Source organism: Arachis hypogaea, chromosome 4, assembly GCF_003086295.3.
Source record: "Arachis hypogaea cultivar Tifrunner chromosome 4, arahy.Tifrunner.gnm2.J5K5, whole genome shotgun sequence".
In the NCBI taxonomy this organism is placed as follows: Eukaryota; Viridiplantae; Streptophyta; class Magnoliopsida; order Fabales; family Fabaceae; genus Arachis; species Arachis hypogaea.
This window is the reverse complement of record NC_092039.1, coordinates 81,462,375-81,482,514: the sequence shown is the minus strand read 5'-3', so window position 1 is coordinate 81,482,514 and position 20,140 is coordinate 81,462,375. Positions and strand designations below refer to the sequence as shown.

The window sequence follows — 20,140 nt, the reverse complement described above, 5'->3', positions numbered from 1 at the left end:
TCCACCATAAGTTTGATAGAGATGATCTGATCACCCACCCTCTTGACATCCACTACATCCTTCTTCCACTGCTTATCCATGATAATACCTACCTCATTCCTATTCTTCACCTTTCCTGTATACCAAAGTTTGAAGCCGGAGAAATCAAACTCCTTAGCTTTTGCGTTGGCCCATTTTGTTTCTTGTAGGCCCATAATGTTAATCTTTCTCCTTGTCATGATATCCACCACTTTCATAAATTTTTCTGTTAAAGTACCTATATTCTATGTCCCAAATCTCAATCTTCTGTCGTTCCGACCTTTACCTTTTTCTTTCTCAGAAATATCTAATTCTAGTATATAATTGGACTTTAGTTCCCTTTTTGTTTTTTGGATATAATAATTGAACTTTAGTTATTCGGAATGATTCCATGATGAAATTGAGGTTTGCGGGAACCGGGAATTAACACAGAGTTACCCCTTATTAAGAGGCATCTCATTACTACTACAATATCTGAATCCTTCTACATTTCATAATTCATTTACATACAAAAGACTGATAAGATTCAAAAGAAAAGGCACAGCAATGCCTCAGCTATAAAAGATCAATAGCTTCTTTAATTTTTTTTCTTTCTTTTTTTCTTTTTTTTCCCCTCACTCTAACCATGCCTTCTGCAGCGTATTTGGGCTAACTGCTTCTTCAGTGAAATCACTTGACTCCACATCTGTTTCAAATGCTGCCACTTCATCGCTTGCTACTTTCTCATTTGAACTCTGGTACGCTTTTCCTTTTGTGTCAATGCTAAGAAAATCAGTCAAAGATTTCTTCACCCCTACTCTTCTATGAGGACTGTTGGTATTGCTGCTGCTGCTGCTGGGAAGGAGTGGCGATTTCCCTCCCCTTACGGAACTGATCCCTTGCGCTGGAGAGAGGCTTGGCGAGCCGAAGGCTGATTTGTATGGGGTGCCTGGGACAGGCATTGAGCATGGCACTGAAACATTCTTGTGAGTAATTACACCAACTTTTGTGTGAGATGTGAACTGTCCAGAGTGTTTTGTCAAGTCATCTACGTAGAGCACGTCGTCGATGCGTGCTACCATGTTAAATGCCAAGCTCTCCAGCACTCTAGAGTAGCTCTCCAGAATGGCTTTGCCAACATCCTATACAGCACACAATTTTGAATGACCAAGATCAAAGTTTATACCAAACAAAGGGATCAAATTACTAGTGAAACATCATGTCACTGGCTGAATTATCCATGAAGCAACAAAAATTCATTCAGTAATATTGTCAGCTATATGATCACTTGTGGGTAAATATTTCTTATAGGTGGAAGTTTTGTTCTTCAATGGATAATTTTGTCAATGCTATGATCTTTCAAAGGATAATTTTGGTAAGTCTCTTGAAATGTACTTTAACAAAAACCTTGTTGTATTGGATTTTGCTCATATCTAAGGCTGTTTGAGGGAGGCCTGGGAAGCGTTGCTTTAGAGAAAGCAGAAGGCTTTCTGCTCTCTCTGAGAACAATTCCCTTTTGTCTCCATCAACCATCAGATCCTTGACCATTTCCCATGATGTTCTTGAACTAGTTCTGCCACTGGTAGTGATGTTATTGGAAGGCTTTGTGTTGATCCTTTTTCGCCAAATGTACATGGAAGCCTCCGCTCGGTTCGCGATCTCTATGGCTTGATGCTCAGAAGTTAAATCAAGGCATGCCAGCAAACACTCGGGAGAAAAATGATCTGAGGTGATGTAACGATAAATCACATCACCCAAGCTGACTCTAGCATTCTGAAGAAACAAATAGTTTGATCAGCAATTTGACAATTATTATGCTAATTTGATATTATGGTGTCTCAAAAGAATTTGATACCTTTGGAAGAGTTTCCAAATAAGACTCAGGGATGTCCATTTCGGCTAAAGTAATGCTATTAATGGCCATTGCAGCTTTCAGTATTTGGTTCGAGCAATCACGCTTGTGCTGCAGCTGCTTCCTTGAATTATCATTAAGGCCACAAGGAGGGACTCTCGGCACGGGAAGCCACCATTTCTCCTCCTGTCGCTGAAGGGCTTGTCGAAAAGAAGATACACCGTCTGCATCTGGGGATAGAACGCCTTGGTCTACATACCAAAACTCTGTGTTGACAAAACTGTCAAGAATTTCCTATAAAAAACACCAAAAACTTCATGAGTGGCCAATTGTTGAAAATGGAATAATTATGTAAATTTAATGCTGTAGATCTTACAAGAAGCATGTTATCTAATTTACGCAGGGCAGGAAGATTGACATAAAGATCTGAGCGCGGTCGACAAGTCATGACCTGATTCACATTCAAAGTTTAGCCTTCAACAGATTCTCTAACCAAATGAGAAATAAGATTAAAGAAAATGGAGAAAAACTAGAAGATAGTTTCTCCTATAGTACATGGATCAATAAAGTAAAATTCTTTCAGATTCAATTTAAAGTTCAAACACCAAGTCAATTTTGCATTTCATGTACAACCATGAACCATTATCAACTTTTGAATTCGAATTTCACTATTTGAGTCTATGATTATCAACAACTAATTATACAATTTCAATTTTATATTGACAGTACATAAGAAGTAAGGCACAAACTACAAAGGTTTAGATCAAAGTTTTGCCTTTCAAAATACATCATCCAAAACTGCATAACTCAAGAATCAAAATTATTTGCAAAGTGTATAATGGTACCTCAAGTTTGTTTCCATCTGCAAAGGTTTGCCAAGTAGGAATCAGCTCAACTATGTGATCACTAACAGATAGAAGCCATTCCATCTCTCTTCGCCACATTGCTTTCTTCTCGGGACGCAGGGGTTCTAGCCTCCAAAGTTGCCCGAACAAGGTAGCTACATTTTTTCAAAACAAAGTAAAAGAAGCATATCAAACAAAGCCATTAGAGGCAAACAATTGGAGCTACCCTCGAATCAATTAATAAATCGAAATGTCAAACAAGTGCATTTTTCTTCATACATACCACAAAGATTAGTTATGGCATTTGATATAGCCAATGCTGTAGGGACTCCATTGCCACAACCTGACATATCTTCTCCAAGTAACAATTTTGCAAACCTTTCCTTCATCATCTCAATCTCTAAAACTCACAATGAAAAGACAAATCAGAAAATATATACATGGCAATAATTAGAAACAGGTATTTCTCATTATTTGCATAAAGCGCAAAAATTGAATACCTGATACTGATTCTTGTTTCTCAAATTCCCCATTCCCCAAGCGCTTCTTGTTCTTACCATCTTGATTCTCCAAGTTCAATGCAGCAATATCCTTAACCGGCCACCCCATTGAAGGTACCGAAGAAGATGAAGATTCCTCAGTGCTACTTGGACTCTTTTCTTGTTCTTCTACATCATGGGCATTGGTCGAAGATGAAAGGAACTCTGAGCTTAAAGAAGAAGAAGAAGAAGAGGGTGTGCTTGTGCTCTCACGAGCCTTATTATCAGTGTCTTCAATCAAATGAGCAAAGCTCTCTTTGTTTCCCTTCTGAGAAGCTTCATTGGTGGTCACAGGCTCCATTGAAGAAGAAGCATAGATGAGAGTGTTGGTTATGACAAAAGCATGAGTGCAGCAGTGAATCCTGTTGAAGCACAAGGCTCGGAGGGACTTGGCGAAATAGAAGAGAAGAATGGAGAAAGGGTTGTTTGGATTAGTGGACGTTGTTGTAAGAGTAAGCAAAGGGGCACAGTGCTTCTTCTTCTTCTTTGGATGCTGATGGTGGTGTTGGGTGCGAGTACTATCCATAAGTTGTTAAACCATCTCTAGTAGTCTCAGAGAGTGTGTGGTGCACACAAATATTGTGGGCTTTGGATTTTCATTGCTTACTTATATGTCAAGGGTCAATCTATTACTCATCATCATAACTTTTTAATCTCTTCCAAACTACATTCTATTAAACGTGCATAATTATTACAATTAGTTTCTTAAATAATTTTGTGATAGTCTCGTAGAATAATGCTTAAGAGACAATAATACAAAATTATTTTATTTAATTTAATATTTATAATTTTATATATATAACATTTATAATTATTTATTTATTTTAGTAATAATTAAAGAATATTGTTACGGTGGGTAACCGGAGATTAATAAGACGGATGGCGTTGGGTGGCCCAAACGTGTGAAGGAGGAGGACTCCGGATGGATCTGCAACTCGGGAGGCTCCGTCCGACTTGTTCGCGTGGGTGAATGGGGGGTGGTACCTGCAAGGACACTCCGATGCCTAAGTTAGCAAGAGTGTAAGCAGGTCTAGAGAGTATTGGGCTTAGAGATACCTGAGGGGTGTCAGTGTATTTATAGTGGTGAGCCAATAACCACCGTTGGAGTAGTGCCGTATCTTTAGGGTGTTAACCGCTCCCATTATCTTGGGGAGGTTAAGATATGGCTTTATGAAGTGGTTAGAGAGATTTTAGGGGCGGTTACTCATTTGAATGAGTGTTTATCTGCCAGCTAATCTCACATCCGACTTCTTCAAACCAAGTCGTGGTTGATACCGACTTCTTACGTGGAGGTCGGTACTTAGCTAGGCTTAATCCTTCAGATTAGGCCTTTTAATTGGACCTGGGCCTTTATCATTGGGCCAGGGTATGAACAGTGCCCCTACTTGAGCCCAAAGTCTCATTAGAGTTTGGGTTCAAGTATTTAACTCGGGTTCGTAGCCGACTTATTTGGAGAGAACATGGGTCTTATAAACCGACGTGATTTTCGCGACCCCTTGTTTCTGACAGTTACGTCAATTCAAGCGTCGTGTCCGTTAGGGAAGCATCGAGGACTTTGGTAACGGTGCAATCTCATTAATGACTGCTCCGCTTTTACCATTATGCCCCTTAGCATGTTTATAAATACTTTCCCTCTCTTTTCATTTTTCCGTTTCTGCAATCTTTCAAACTTCTTCTTTCCTTGCTCGTGCTGTATTCTTGTGTTCGAAGATTTCTGTTCTCTCCAACCTTCATTTCTCGGATAAAGGTTAGTTTTGTTTCTTTCATGTCATGCCTCGTGTTTGCATGCTTTGTTTTGTGGGTGGATAGGTTGGTCCGTAGATTTTGGCTTCGTATCCCTCTCTTTTAGGGATTGATTTTCTTTTTCTTTTTCCCTTTTTGTAGGTTTCTGTCATCTTTTATATAAACAAAAAATGGCTTCTGTAGACGTCCTTTCTCAGTGGGTTGATGTTACGGTCCTTGGGGAGGAACCGTTGGTCGATGCTGAGTTTATCACTCATCTTCGTACTCATCACAGGCTCTGTACTTCGGAGGAGGACGAGCCAAAATATGAACTGATAATCCCGGGTCCGGAAGACCGGGTTTGTTTTGGGAGAGTTAATGAGGCGGCCCCTCATTTTTTCTTTATGTATGAATGTATGATCACCCGCTTGGGTGTTTTTCTTCCTTTCTCAGATTTCGAGATATCTGTTTTGCACCACTGTAGAGTTGCCCCTACTCAACTTCACCCCAATTCTTGGGGTTTTTTGAAGATCTATCAGTTTATTAGCCACGCTCTGGACTTTCCGACCTCTTTGAGAATTTTCTTCTTTCTTTTTCATATGACTAAGCCCTTTAGTGGGCTAAACAACAAACAGCAGTGGTATCCTTCCGAGCCATACAAGGTCGGAGGATTTTCACCCTTTTCGACGAATCTTTTCATGACTTCAAAAACTACTTTTTCAAAGTTCAAGCCGTAGAGGGTCACCACCCCTTCTTCCTTGATGAGCACTCTTCCCCTCGCTTCCCCCTTTATTGGCTGGAGGCCTCCCCTTGCGAGAAGTATGGTCTAGATGACCTAGACGAGGTGGAGGCGGCCATTGTGGGGTTTTTCCGAGAAGCGTGGGGGAGGGCCCCATACTTGGATACTAGGAAAATCCTCCAGGGAACGCCGCCTTTTGTTCAATCTCACCTAGGTAGTGCATGCATTCCTTATTTCCGAGTTGTTTCTGCCGACTTGTGTTTTACCGACTTGTAACTTTTGTTAGTTGTTTCTTTTGTAGATATGGCAAAGAAGAATGCTCAGGAGTCCTACCAGAGGGTCCAGGAGGCTAAAGCGAAGTCCCGGGCTAGGTCCGGTGGTGCCAGGGCAATCACCTCTCCTCCTCCTCCTCCTCCTCCTCCTAAGACTGTGGGTACTCCCTCTCAACCTATTATAATCTCCTCTTCGACTTTGTCTCGGCCACTCCCTTCCGCCCAACTTCTTTCCGAGCCAGAGAAGAAGAAGCGCAAGACTTCAGAGTCTGGCTCTTCTTGGGATGGTGGGGTTAAGGCGGATGCTCTTGCATTCGTCCGAAAGAACATCTATCCTTTTATAAATATGGATGATGTTTCTGTTCGGAACCACCTCACCACTCTGGCCGAGGAGAGTTTTAGGGCGGCGGGTGTGTGTGGCAAACTTTTGGACATCTTCGAGAAGACTCCCCTCAGCTCTTTGGGGGAAACCTCGAAGGTTGAGGAGTTGGAGGGGAGGCTTCTTGTTTTTCAAAAACATGAGAGGGAGTTGAAGGAGGAGAGAGATAAATTGAGGGAGGAGAGAGATGACCTCCGGGAGAAGGAGAGCCAGCTGCAAGCCCAATGTACTATGGAGGCGAATTTGAGGAAGGCAGCCCAGGAAAGTTACCAAAGTTTATTTAGAGATATGGTGGCTGTGAGGAAGGATTTGATGAACTCTCGGAACGCTTATGCCGAGTTGGAGGACTCTATTGCCGATGGGGCCGAGGAGTCTTGGAGAATTTTCCTGGAGCAAGTCAGAGTTATTGCTCCCGACTTGGATCTTTCTCCTCTACATCCTGACAAGGTAGTTATTGATGGCGCCATCGTTGATCCTCCTGTCCCCGAGGTTGTTTCTGAGTCAGACCTGAAGACTCGGGGGCAGAGGATTATTGAGTCTCCTCCTCGTTCCAAAGATGCTCCGAGTTCTTCAACCGTTGCTCCGACTTCCTCTTCAGCTCCTCTTCTTGGCCCTGGTGGCGCTCCTCCTGAGTCTGGTGGTGATTCCTCTACTCCTCTGAAAAGATGACTTTATATTTTTTTTGGCTATATGGGGGCCCGGCCTGTGGGTCCCCCCTTTTTTAAACTTATTTGTGTTGGTGGTTGTGAGAACGATTTCTTTTGGCCTTTTAAGGCCGTAAACAAAATATTCCTGGCGAGTGCCCTTTTTAAACAAGGGTGTAGAAAATAAATGCCCTTTTTTGGATAAGGGTTCTAAGTTACCTTGTGTGTGCATGCTTTTCTGTTTTTGATATTTTTGATCTTTTCGGAAAAACCTTTTTGTTGGCTTGCATTGTTTTCTCGAGCCTTTTTTCGTTCAAGGGCTTTTGTGCAGCCTTTAAACTTTTTCTCAGGTTTTCCCTTCTCTTTTTGTTATCCTCTATGCTCAATTTTGCTTTAGTGAGCTTTTATGACTTAGGTTATTTTTGCGATGCGTTTTTCTTCTACTCGGGGGACTTCCGAGTTCGTTTTACTCGGATTCTTGTTTCGACTTAAGAGTCGGATTGTTCCCGAGTTTTTACGATCAACTCATATAACCTCTTTACGCCGACTTGTACCTCGTCGTTTTATCCTGACGACCATCTAGGTCGGTTCATGGGATTTTCACGTTTTGTCGAGCTTAAGTCGGTGCGTTTCGTAGAAAGACTTAGAAAAATAAAGAAGGATATTATAAGAGATATTGTAAAGTAAAAAGATCTTTATTAATTGTGGAGGTACCTTCTTACTACTAAGGGTCTTGACAACTTATTTCCCTTAGCCTCTACTATGATGCCTCGTTAAAAACCCTTCTCCAGAAAAAACCCTTTTTGGGAAAAAATCATGAAGTTGGGAAAAGAGTACATCAGGGAGTAGAGTTCGCTTTTAACTGTAGTACCTTTTCATATTACAAGCATGCCACGACCTTGGTAGCTCAGTGCCTTTCAGGTCGGTTACTTTATAATAACCTTTCCCTAACACTTCCTTGATTTTGTATGGCCCCTTCCAATTTGCGGCGAGCTTTCCTTCTCCTGATTTGTTGACTCCAATGTCGTTTCTGATTAGGACCAAGTCATCTAGGGCAAATGTTCTTCGGATGACTTTCTTGTTGTACCTGGCAGTCATCCTTTGTTTCAATGCCGCTTCTTTTATTTGGGCACCTTCTCGGACTTCGGGGAGCAGGTCGAGCTCCTCTTTGTGTCCCCGTATATTTCCGACCTCATCATGGAGAATTACCCTTGGGCTTTGCTCATTGATTTCTATGGGAATCATGGCTTCTACGCCATAGACTAGTCGGAAGGGTGTTTCTCCTGTGGCGGATTGGGGGGTTGTCCTGTAAGCCCATAGCACCTGAGGGAGCTCTTCAGCCCAAGCTCCCTTTGCTTCTTGTAATCTCTTCTTTAATCCTGCCAGTATGACCTTGTTAGCTGCCTCGGCTTGCCCATTGGCTTGTGGGTGTTCCACCGAGGTGAACTGATGTTTTATTTTCATACTGGCTACTAAGCTTCGGAAAGTGGCGTCGGTGAATTGGGTTCCGTTATCCGTAGTAATGGAATAAGGTATCCCATATCTTGTGATGATATTTTTGTAAAGGAACCTGCGACTTCTTTGGGCGGTGATAGTTGCTAATGGTTCTGCTTCTATCCACTTTGTGAAGTAATCTATTCCCACGATCAAGTACTTGACTTGTCCTGGTGCTTGGGGAAAAGGGCCTAACAAATCCATTCCCCATTTTGCAAAAGGCCAGGGAGAAGTGATACTGATGAGCTCTTCTGGTGGAGCTACGTGGAAATTTGCATGCATCTGACATGGTTGGCATTTTTTCACAAAGTCTGTGGCATCTTTCTGCAAGGTCGGCCAATAGAATCCTGCTCGGATTACTTTCCTGGCCAGCGACCTCACTCCGAGATGGTTTCCGCAGATCCCACTATGTACTTCCTCCAACACCTCGGTGGTTCTTGAGGTAGGTACGCATTTTAGCAATGGCGCTGATATCCCTCTTCTGTAAAGGACATTTCTCACCAAAGTATAATGTTGCGCTTCCCTTCGGATCTTCTTAGCTTCTTTCTCCTCCTTAGGGAGGATGTCGAATTTCAGGTATTCGACTAAGGGATTCATCCATCCGAGGTTTAAACCGACTACCTCAAGTATCTCTTGCTTATCTTCTGCTTTTGCTACCGAGGGCTTTTGGAGGGTTTCTTGAATCAGGCTTCTGTTGTTTCCTCCTGGTTTGGTACTTGCTAACTTGGATAGGGCATCTGCTCGGCTATTGAGATCCCGAGTTATGTGTTTGACCTCGGTTTCTGCAAAGCGTCCAAGGTGCTCCAAGGTTTTTTCCAAGTACTTCTTCATATTAGGGTCCTTTGCCTGATATTCTCCGCTTATTTGGGAGGTCACCACCTGTGAGTCGCTGTATACCATCATCTTTGTTGCACCGACTTCTTCTGCCAACTTTAATCCGGCGATCAAGGCTTCATATTCTGCCTGATTATTTGAAGCCGGGAATTCAAATTTTAAGGAAACCTCTATCTGGGTTCCTCTTTCATCTACCAATATTATACCTGCGCCGCTCTTTGTTTTGTTGGAGGATCCATCTACATAGAGTTCCCATGTAGTCGGCTTTTCCTCTTGATCTCCTGCATATTCTGCAACGAAGTCGGCGAGGCATTGGGCTTTAATTGCTGTCCGAGTTTCATATCTCAAATCGAACTCGGAGAGCTCTATCGCCCATTGAACCATTCTCCCTGCAACATCCGTCTTTTGGAGGATTTGCTTCATGGGTTGGTTCGTACGGACTCTGATTGTGTGCGCTTGGAAGTAAGGTCGTAGCCGTCGCGAGGCTATCACTAAGGAGTAGGCAAACTTTTCTAGTTTGTGGTACCTTAGTTCAGGGCCTTGCAGGACCTTACTGATGAAGTAGACAGGGTGTTGTCCGACCTCGTCTTCTCTTATCAGGGCTGATGAGACAGCCCTGTTTGCTACGGATATGTATAGGATGAGGTCCTTCCCCGGTATTGGTCGGGTTAAGATAGGAGGTTGACTTAGGAATCTTTTGAACTCTTGGAATGCCTCCTCGCATTCCGGAGTCCATTCAAATTGGCATCCCTTCCTTAATAAGGAAAATAGTGGAAGGGATTTTAGTGCCGATCCTGCCAAAAATCTGGAGAGGGCTGCAAGTCGGCCATTGAGCTGCTGAACCTCTCTCAAACAAGTCGGACTTTTCATTTCTAGGATGGCTCTGCATTTATCGGGATTGGCCTCAATCCCCCTTTGTGTTAGCATAAATCCTAGAAATTTTCCTGCTTCTACCGCGAAGGCGCATTTTGTGGGATTTAGTCTCATCCCGTGCAACCTTATAGTGTTGAAGACTTGTGAGAGGTTGGATAAGAGGTCGACTTCTTGCTTGGTTTTTACTAACATGTCGTCGACGTATACTTCCATTAGGCTCCCTAGATGGGGGGAAAACACTTTATTCATCAGCCTTTGATACGTGGCTCCTGCATTCTTTAGTCCGAATGGCATGACCACATAGCAATAGTTGGCTTTGGGTGTGATGAATGATGTTTTCTCCTGATCGGGTTCGTACATCGGGATTTGGTTATATCCCGAGTAGGCGTCCATGAATGATAAGTATTGATACCCCGAGCTGGAGTCCACCAGGGTATCAATACTTGGCAAGGGATAAGGGTCCTTAGGACATGCCTTATTTAAGTCGGTATAGTCGACGCACATTCTCCATTTACCATTCTGTTTCTTGACTAGCACTACATTAGCTAGCCATGTTGGGTATTTGACCTCTCGAATAAAGCCGGCTTCCAGGAGCGCCTGTACTTGCTCTTCTACTATTAGGGCTCGTTCCGTGCCGAGCTTGCGTCTTCTTTGTTGTACAGGTCGGGACCCTGGGTAAACCGAGAGCTTGCGGGACATGAGCTCGGGATCAATTCCGGGCATGTCGGAAGCCTTCCATGCGAAGAGGTCGGAATTAGCACTAAGGAGTTCAGCCAGCCCTTGTTTTAGGGTTTCCCCTAGGTTGGCTCCTATGTAAGTGTTTTTTCCTTCCTCCCCACCGATTTGAATCTCCTCGGTTTTTCCTCCCGGTTGAGGTCGCAGCTCTTCTTTGGCCCTTGCGCCACCGAGCTCTATAGTGTGGACTTCTTTGCCCTTTCCTCTCAGATTTAAGCTTTCATTGTAGCACTTCCTCGCCAATTTTTGGTCTCCTCTCACCGTTGCTATTCCCGCTGAGGTCAGAAATTTCATGCAGAGGTGGGGAGTGGATACAACTGCTCCAAGGCGATTAAGGGTAGTCCTGCCAATTAAGGCATTGTAGGCTGACCCTTCATCGATGACTATGAAGTCTATGCTCATAGTCCTTGATTTTTCCCCTCTTCCAAAAGTGGTGTGAAGGGGCAAGAATCCCAGTGGTTTTATCGGCGTGTTCCCTAATCCATATAGGGTGTCGGGGTAGGCTCTCAACTCTTTTTCATCTAACCCTAGCTTGTCGAAGGCGGGCTTGAAAAGGATGTCCGCCGAGCTTCCTTGGTCTACTAGGGTTCTGTGGAGATGGGCGTTGGCTAGGATCATAGTTATCACCACGGGATCATCGTGCCCGGGGATTATCCCTTGCCCATCTTCTTTTGTGAACGAGATAGTGGGGAGGTCGGGTGACTCCTCCCCGACCTGATAGACTCTTTTGAGATGTCTTTTGCGGGAAGATTTGGTGATTCCACCTCCCGCAAATCCTCCTGAGATCATATGGATATGTCTCTCTGGGGTTTGTGGTGGTGGATCTCTTCTATCCATATCATCTCGCTTTCTCTTTCCGTCGCTGTCCGACCTTTCCATGAGATATCTATCAAGCTGACCTTCTCTGGCCAGCTTTTCTATCACATTCTTAAGGTCGTAGCAGTCGTTAGTGGAGTGACCATATATCTTATGGTACTCGCAATAATCGCCGCGGCTTCCCCCTTTTTTATTTTTAATAGGTCTAGGGGGTGGCAGCCTTTCAGTGTGGCAAATCTCTCTGTATACATCCACTATAGAGGTTTTTAGAGGAGTATAAGAGTGATATTTCCTGGGCCTCTCGAGACCGAGTTCTTCCTTTTTCTTGGCTTCCCTTTCCCTTTCCTTAGTTGAGGGAGGGGGTCCAGGTTGCCAACTCAGGTCCCTTAGTTTTGCATTCTCTTCCATATTGATGTACTTTTCGGCTCTTTCTTGTACATCACTTAGGGAAACGGGGTGTCTTTTAGATATGGACTGTGAGAAAGGACCTTCTCTAAGTCCATTGACTAACCCCATTATGACTGCCTCTGTGGGCAGGTCTTGGATTTCTAAACATGCTTTGTTGAACCTTTCCATATAGGCTCGCAGAGATTCTCCGACCTCCTGTTTTATTCCCAGGAGGCTCGGTGCATGTTTTACCTTATCTTTCTGAATTGAGAACCTCATCAAAAACTTCCTTGAGAGGTCTTCAAAGCTAGTGATTGATCTCGGGGGAAGGCTATCGAACCACTTCATCGCTGCTTTCGATAAAGTGGTCGGGAAAGCCTTGCATCTCGTAGCGTCGGAGGCGTCAGCCAGATACATTCGACTTTTGAAGTTGCTTAGATGATGCTTTGGATCCGTGGTTCCATCATAGAGGTCCATATTAGGGCTTTTGAAGTTCCTCGGAACTTTTGCCCTCATTATGTCCTCGCTGAAAGGATCTTCTCCGCCCAAAAGTTGGTCTTCTTGTTCGTCGTGGGAGTTGTGACTTTTGAGGGAGGATTCTAGCTGTAAGAGTTTTCTTTCTAACTCTTTTCGCCGCTCCATCTCCTCTTTAAGGTACCTTTCAGTTTCCTTTTGTTTCTCCCGCTCTTGCTCCAATTGTTCCAGGCGGCTGTGGACTAATCCCATTAGTTCAACTACGTGGGATGGTCCGCCTTTCTCTGATTCGCGCCCATTTGAGGAATTTACCTTCGGGTTCTTCACTCCGGAGGTACCCTCTCTGTGTTGATTGTTATCTTCCTGGTGTAGGGCCAGGTCTTCATCGTTATTGCCCATGCCTAGATTCTCTTGTTCAGAATCTGTTTCCGCATGGCCTTCTTCGTGGGATCTGTCCGCCATCAATGGATGATCTCTCGGGGTCCCCAGCAACGGCGCCAATGTTACGGTGGGTAACCGGAGATTAATAAGACGGATGGCGTTGGGTGGCCCAAACGTGTGAAGGAGGAGGACTCCGGATGGATCTGCAACTCGGGAGGCTCCGTCCGACTTGTTCGCGTGGGTGAATGGGGGTGGTACCTGCAAGGACACTCCGATGCCTAAGTTAGCAAGAGTGTAAGCAGGTCTAGAGAGTATTGGGCTTAGAGATACCTGAGGGGTGTCAGTGTATTTATAGTGGTGAGCCAATAACCACCGTTGGAGTAGTGCCATATCTTTAGGGTGTTAACCGCCCCCATTATCTTGGGGAGGTTAAGATATGGCTTTATGAAGCGGTTAGAGAGATTTTAGGGGCGGTTACTCATTTGAATGAGTGTTTATCTGCCAGCTAATCTCACATCCGACTTCTTCAAACCAAGTCGTGGTTGATACCGACTTCTTACGTGGAGGTCGGTACTTAACTAGGTTTAATCCTTCAGATTAGGCCTTTTAATTGGACCTGGGCCTTTATCATTGGGGCAGGGTATGAACAAATATAAAATAGGAAAATGAATGTATTAATAAAAGAACAAAAATATATATAAATTATGACTTTTTTTATTCCCAAATTAGCGTCCAATTTAAGGAAAAAGAATATTAAAGTTTTCAAAATATATACCTATAGATTTTTTGAAAAAGAAAATATCCAATAAACTTTTAAATTTTGCAACACTCAACTTAATGTTCTTAATAAAATAAAATGAAAATAGATGAATGAAATATGCGTATATCGTTATAGATTTATTTAATTTTTTGTTCAAAATCTTTTAAATTTATTATAAAATTTGTCAGATATTTATTTCATATTCTCTTAAAAAATTATAAATCTATTACAAAATTAGTCAGAAAATTATTATATTATCCTATATATTACTAGTTCAAATCTTTCTATCTTTAGTTAAAAAAAATTTTAATGTGCCATAAAATTATATTTAATCTATTAATCGTGTTATCAAAGAAATAGCAGATTTAAATTACAAAATTACGTGTAAAATTCAAAATTTTTAAAATTAGTGAACTATATATTTTGTTAGATATATATATAAAAAATTAAATATCAATTAAATTTTTTTATGACTGAATATCAATTAATTATTAATTAAATATGTATTAGAATATAAAATATATATTAAAAATAAATAAAATAATATATATAAATATACAGAGATACATAATAATTTATTCAATAATTATTTTTTTAGCAATTATTTTTTCTAATATTAGAGGATAAATTATTTTTTATATATTATTATATAATAAGTTTAATTATATACGTATATAATATATAAAATAATTTTTTATATACCTTACTTGAATATAAATATCATGTTTCAAAAAGTTTATTTTTATCCAAACTTTGACTATATATATTTGATTGATTAAATGTATAATTATTTCAAATATTGTATAAAAGTTCGCAGACAAACATATTATGTAATAATAGATGAAAAAGAATAACTTACCTTCTAATTTTGGAAGAACACAGAAATGATTATCCTAAGTATTTATGTGTATATAGTATTTTTGAATGAAAATTAATTGGATATTAAAAAGTTAAAAAAATTCATAAAATAGTTTAGAATGAAGAGAAATTGCTATTTGTAAATATCTTATTTTAATGGAGCAAATGTTGGTTAACTTTTCAACATTTGCTCTGATTTTGCTTAAAGTACTACGAATCCAAGATCGGAAAAGGGTATTAATTAATGTAATTTGTTTAAAATTTACATAAGATTCAATTTCATGGGAAATCGTGTAAGCGACGCATCTGGCTATGGTGTCTATCAAATTTGTTGTTCATTATATATACTTTTTAGCCAATACATTGAATTGTTTTATAATTCAAGCTAACTCGGGTTGATTATTAGTCACTCGCTGTGTAAATTAACAATTAATCAGTTACTACTATTACAGATTAGGGCAATGTCTTCACTTTGTTATGCCTGCGCTCCAATATGTCCTTCAAGGCTTCAATCAATACTAAATCCTTTCTTCCTTTTCGAGGGACCAAGGAGTGAAAAATAGTTAATAAGGAGCTTAAGGGTGAAAAGAAAATGGTTCCAAGAAATTAAACTTTTCATAAGCTCTAGTTCCAGCTTGTAATTAATGGAGAGAAGTGACCTCTAAACACTTAAATTCTTATATTTCATAATATGTATTATTTTGTCAGCCAAATTTGTAATTTCTATTCTACTAATATTTAACTGTTTTTTAGATAAGATCCAATGTCTACATAACATTTTAAAATTTGTTTACGTATATTTATTTTTTTAATAAATATAGAAAATAAAATGACGCTTATTTTAAAAAGTAGAAGAAATAGTATGTGAAAAATCGTTGTAATACTATTTGGAAAATTTGAATTGTGTGGTGAAGCAGAATCCAAAACAAAAGAAAAGAAGAAATTAAAGTTGGTTGACTCTTGGGAAGACAGTGTTAGAGCCTAGAGGAAAAGGTAGCAAGGGATACCCTTATAAAGGGATGCTTCTGTCTGTAGATGTCTCATGAAAAAGGGAATCCCAAGGACCACAAAGTCATTTACCAACAGGGTTCCGGGTAATTCAGGGATTTCAGGCAATAAGCTAGGGTTCCAAAGGAATAATAATAATCAAACTGCTAAGATGGTGCATTGGGAACTATGCTTATAAATTATAATTGGGGGCCTTTGGAGGGTGGGGTTAGTTTGGTCATTTTGGTATTTTCTTTTAATCTTCATTTGTTTTAGTATTTTTCTTTTTCTAATCTCGTGCTAAGCATAGTCCATTTTAAACTTTAAATTGGTCAACACTGTACGAAGATATTAATCACTATTTTTTTTTTTGGGACTAAACACTATTTTTATTTCTTACTGATGAATATTTATAAAAAGTAAAAACGAGTAAAATGAAGCGTTTTTTCTTTTATTTTAAAGTCATTGCCATTGCGATACAAATGATCAATATTTGAAATTACGATAAAAGCAGAATGACCAATATTAAGCGTAACAATGACATAATTTAAATCCGTGTAAGCGGATCGGATTAAGTCAAATTTTGATGAATTTAAAAATCGAATCAATTAAATAGAGTTAAATTTCAATTTAGTCTTTAAAATTTAGTCCGATATTTAAAATAATTCTCACAATTTCGTTGGCCCTAATTATAACTTTTAAATTTATAATTGTGACACAGTCGACACTACTTAAATGATGGCGCATTGATTTCGTGTCCAAACCTTTTGAAAACCACGTCGTTTCAGTTTTTTATAAGGTTAAAACTCACTTTCTTTCCACTACGACAATCATAAGTTGCCAAATATCAAGAAAACCCTTATACTACATGGTTTCCAAAGAGTTTGTGCGTGAAACCAATACGGCGCCGTTTAAGTAGTATCCACTATGTCATGCAACTGTTAGATCAACATTTCGGTGACGGAAGTAATCGCAGGGACAAGTTGGAGCCGCAATTGTAAATTTTGGGTTCTAATTAGAACCAACGAAATTGTGGAAGTCATTCTAAACATCATACCAAATTTTAGAGGTCAAATTAAAATTTAACTCTAATTAAATATGATCTATTTAAATTAGATAAAATTAGTATATTTTGTTATTGAATCTAAACTGATTCAAATCAATCAAATTTGAGTTGGAATGATTCGAATATTGGATAAAAATTAAATTTATAAAAAAACAAAAAAAATTGTTAGAGGGAGAAGAAAAACGGTAATTGAGTTGAAATTAAAATTAGTAAAAGTTATATAAATACTATATTTTTCATTTCTTTAATATAATATATTAGGTAATTTAGTAATTGAATCGGTTTGGGTTTTGCAACCCTAAATCCGATTATACCCAATCGGTTAATTGCATTCACTTACGCCCCTAATAATTTGGATAAAGAGAAGAAATAAAGTCTATACCAATAACCAAATATTTTGTGCTTCTAAAGAATGTTAAACGAAAAATGAATCAGATCATGCAACACACCTAAAGGCGCAACAAACTCACTTGAGACAGATCACTCATAAATCCAAATGAAAATGATATTAGTCTAAGATAGTTCAGTTGCAGTTGAGATCATGATCAAATCAATAAACCAAATAAATCATGATAATCGATCTCCAATACCATGTGTTCTTACTTTCCTTGCAAGGTTTTCTTAGTCCCAAAATAGTACAAATTTCCTATATGCTAATGATGCCGGTTGTTATAACAAAAATTTTGAAAACAGTGAGAGGGAAAAGGAAAGCTTAAGCCTCAAGAATTTTGAGTTAGTATTAAAGGCAAAGCTAACCCTTATTACTTTCCTCCTTTCCCTTTTTGTTGAATTTTCTCCTTTTGTTTACTAGTTTTCAAAGTCATGTTTATAGCATCTTCCTTCTTTTAATTTGAACCCGCTCCAGTTCAAGTTTTGATTGATGCAAAGAATATTAAAAAAGGTGCTGAATTGGCTCAATTAAATTAACTTTATAATTGGTGAATTGTGAAACATATCAATAAAGAGAAAACGACTTTTGCTAATAGTTTTGAAATTTGAATATACATGCACAAAACTGCACAAAGGGTTAATTATATGAATTCACAACTGCAGTACCTTTCTAAGGGGAGTGAATTTCCTTAAAAGCTAAACGGGCCGATGTTTAGATTGTTCCTAATTTTGTACCAAGTGTTGTTGCTGTAAGCGCATCATTCTAGGTGTGTTCTTTAAAATTGCATTAACTGAGCCTTGCTTTTTAGGTACCATTCACATTGTGGTTTGATTAAAGGCTAAATTATTCATGTTATAACTAAATTAAAGTCACCAAAAACTTGTCCTTTCCCTTTTTTTTTCTGTTTCGGTCTGTTACAAGGTCAGAGATTGAAGTAAAAGTGTGTTGTGTATTTCTTAATCTCATACAACAATTGATACACGTATATATACTAATAATTATAACTATAATAATTACTAACAACTCTACTAAATACACCTATTGAACTAACCTTTCACTATTCCAACTATATTTAACCTAATCCTAACTTAATTCACTAATAATATACTCTAATATCTCCTTCAAATTCAAGTGGAAACTAAGCAAACCATCTTGAGTTTGGACACTAAATTTCGGAAACGAATAGGATGATGAGTCTAAATTTATCCATCTAATCCATAATCTCAATAGCAATTAGACAAATAGCACCAATGAGAAGTTGTGATTATAAAAAATGACAGTTATTGTCAATGTGTTTGGTGCACTTATAAAAAACATCATCATGGAAAATCTAAATAGCACTTCTATTATCATAATAGAGATTAGTGGTAGAAGACTGAGTAGCTCTCAAATCTTTAAGAACTCAAAAAATTGCAACGATTTTGGCAGAGGTGTCAGCCAGAGCACGATATTCTCCTTTTGTTCTTGATCGAGCAGTAAAAGTTTTTTCTTGGCACGTTAGAAAATTAGAGAGTCACCAAAGAACAAATAATAACGAATAGTAGAATGGCAATTAATGGGGTCACCAACCCAATCAGAATCTGAATATCCTTGAAGGGTTAAAGAAGATTAAGCAGAAAAACGAAGATCCTGAAACATAGTACCTTTGATATAGCGACGAATCTGAAGAATAGCGGCAAAATGAGTAGTGTGGGGTGCTGATAGGAACTGGTTAACAACATGAGCAACATAGGCAATATCTGGTCAAATAACAATTAGGTAGACAAGACATGAACCAACTGTTCGTAGAGAATGAGATCATCCAAAGCAATTTCATCCATAGGAGTAAAGCGAACATTAAGCTTAAGAGGAATAGATTTTATTTGACTATTAGTCATCCCAACCTCAGCAAGAAGATCATATGCATACTTTACTTGAGAAAGATAGACGCTATCATTGGACGAGATAACTTCAAGACTAAGAAAATGACTAGGAGATCCAAGATCTTTCATCTCAAAGTGGTAGTGAATGCTTGTTTTGAGATCAGTGATACCATCAACACTATTACCAGTAATTATCATGTCATCGTGATCAACATATAATAGTAGGAGAATAACATTGTTGCCACTCTTACTAATGAAAGGAGCATTCTGATGAGGACTGCAAGTAAAATCGAGGTTGCATACAATATTGCTGAACTTTTTAAACCATTCTAAAAAAAACTTGCTTAAGATCATAGAGTGTCTTGCATCGAGACAAACTTTGTTAGGAGAATAAGAATGTCCTAAAGGAGGTTTCATGTAGACTTTCTTTTTCAAGTCACCGTTGAAAAAAGCATTTTTTACATCTATCTGACATAGAGACTATTTGCGGACTGCAGCAATTGTAAAAAGAGCTCTAACATATGTGAGTTGGGCAGAGCAACAAGAACAAAAGTATCTTCATAATTGATACCATACTTTTGAGTGTATCCTTGACCAACCAAATGAGCCTTATACTTGTCAATAAAGCCGTCAGAGCAAGTCTTGATTTGTATGCCCTATCTGTTGGGCACAACTTTCTTATCAAAAGGATGATTAACCAAATTTTAAGTATGTGCTTTATCTAATGCTTGAATTTCTTCCTGCATTGCTTTTTTGCCAATTTGAATTTGTGGAGGCTTGACGAGTGCTAAATACTGATTTAGAAAATTAACAAGTTTAAAACTCAAGATTCGTTGTAACTCTAAACCGGAATTTAACACTCTTCAAAGTTTAGTAAAAATATCACAAAATTTCAAATCAATAACTAAGAGTTTAATCCCTGGTCATTCTCTCTTGGAATAACAATCAAGTACATTATCATTGGTTATGGAAAAATTGGGAGTTTGTTCGCAATTAACAAGAATTGAAATAATAAAAACTAAAGAGCAATGCAATATCTAAACGACAAGAGAAATTAGACTAAAAATAATTAAGGAAATTAACTAGGAAATGAAAACAAATTTAATTTCTAAAAGATCTTGGTAAGGGTTGAGGGTTAAGAATTACTATTCTTGTCACTAACCAGAACATGATAATTACAAAGAGCAAATCTGATTCGTCAATCTCTAGAAGTTGAAAAAAGTCAATTAGACT

The 20,140-nt window shown here is 39.1% G+C and overlaps 1 protein-coding gene across 2 annotated transcripts; it reads right to left on the bottom strand.

Annotated features, from left to right (window-relative positions):
• Nucleotides 1-441: 441 nt before the first annotated feature.
• LOC112796889 (rop guanine nucleotide exchange factor 7) lies at nt 442-3,852 on the bottom strand. Of its 2 annotated transcripts, none has more exons than XM_025839555.3 (7): nt 3,195-3,852; nt 2,978-3,094; nt 2,695-2,849; nt 2,226-2,300; nt 1,853-2,143; nt 1,393-1,770; nt 442-1,139 (listed from the first exon to the last, which is right to left on the bottom strand). In XM_025839555.3, exons 1-7 carry the CDS (start codon nt 3,757-3,759, stop codon nt 633-635), a joined length of 2,088 nt encoding a protein of 695 aa, XP_025695340.1. In that variant the 5' UTR covers nt 3,760-3,852; the 3' UTR covers nt 442-632. The 2 variants fall into 2 exon arrangements, with proteins under 2 accessions (XP_025695340.1, XP_025695341.1); XM_025839556.3 differs by having other exon boundaries at nt 1,405-1,770.
• Nucleotides 3,853-20,140: the final 16,288 nt, after the last annotated feature.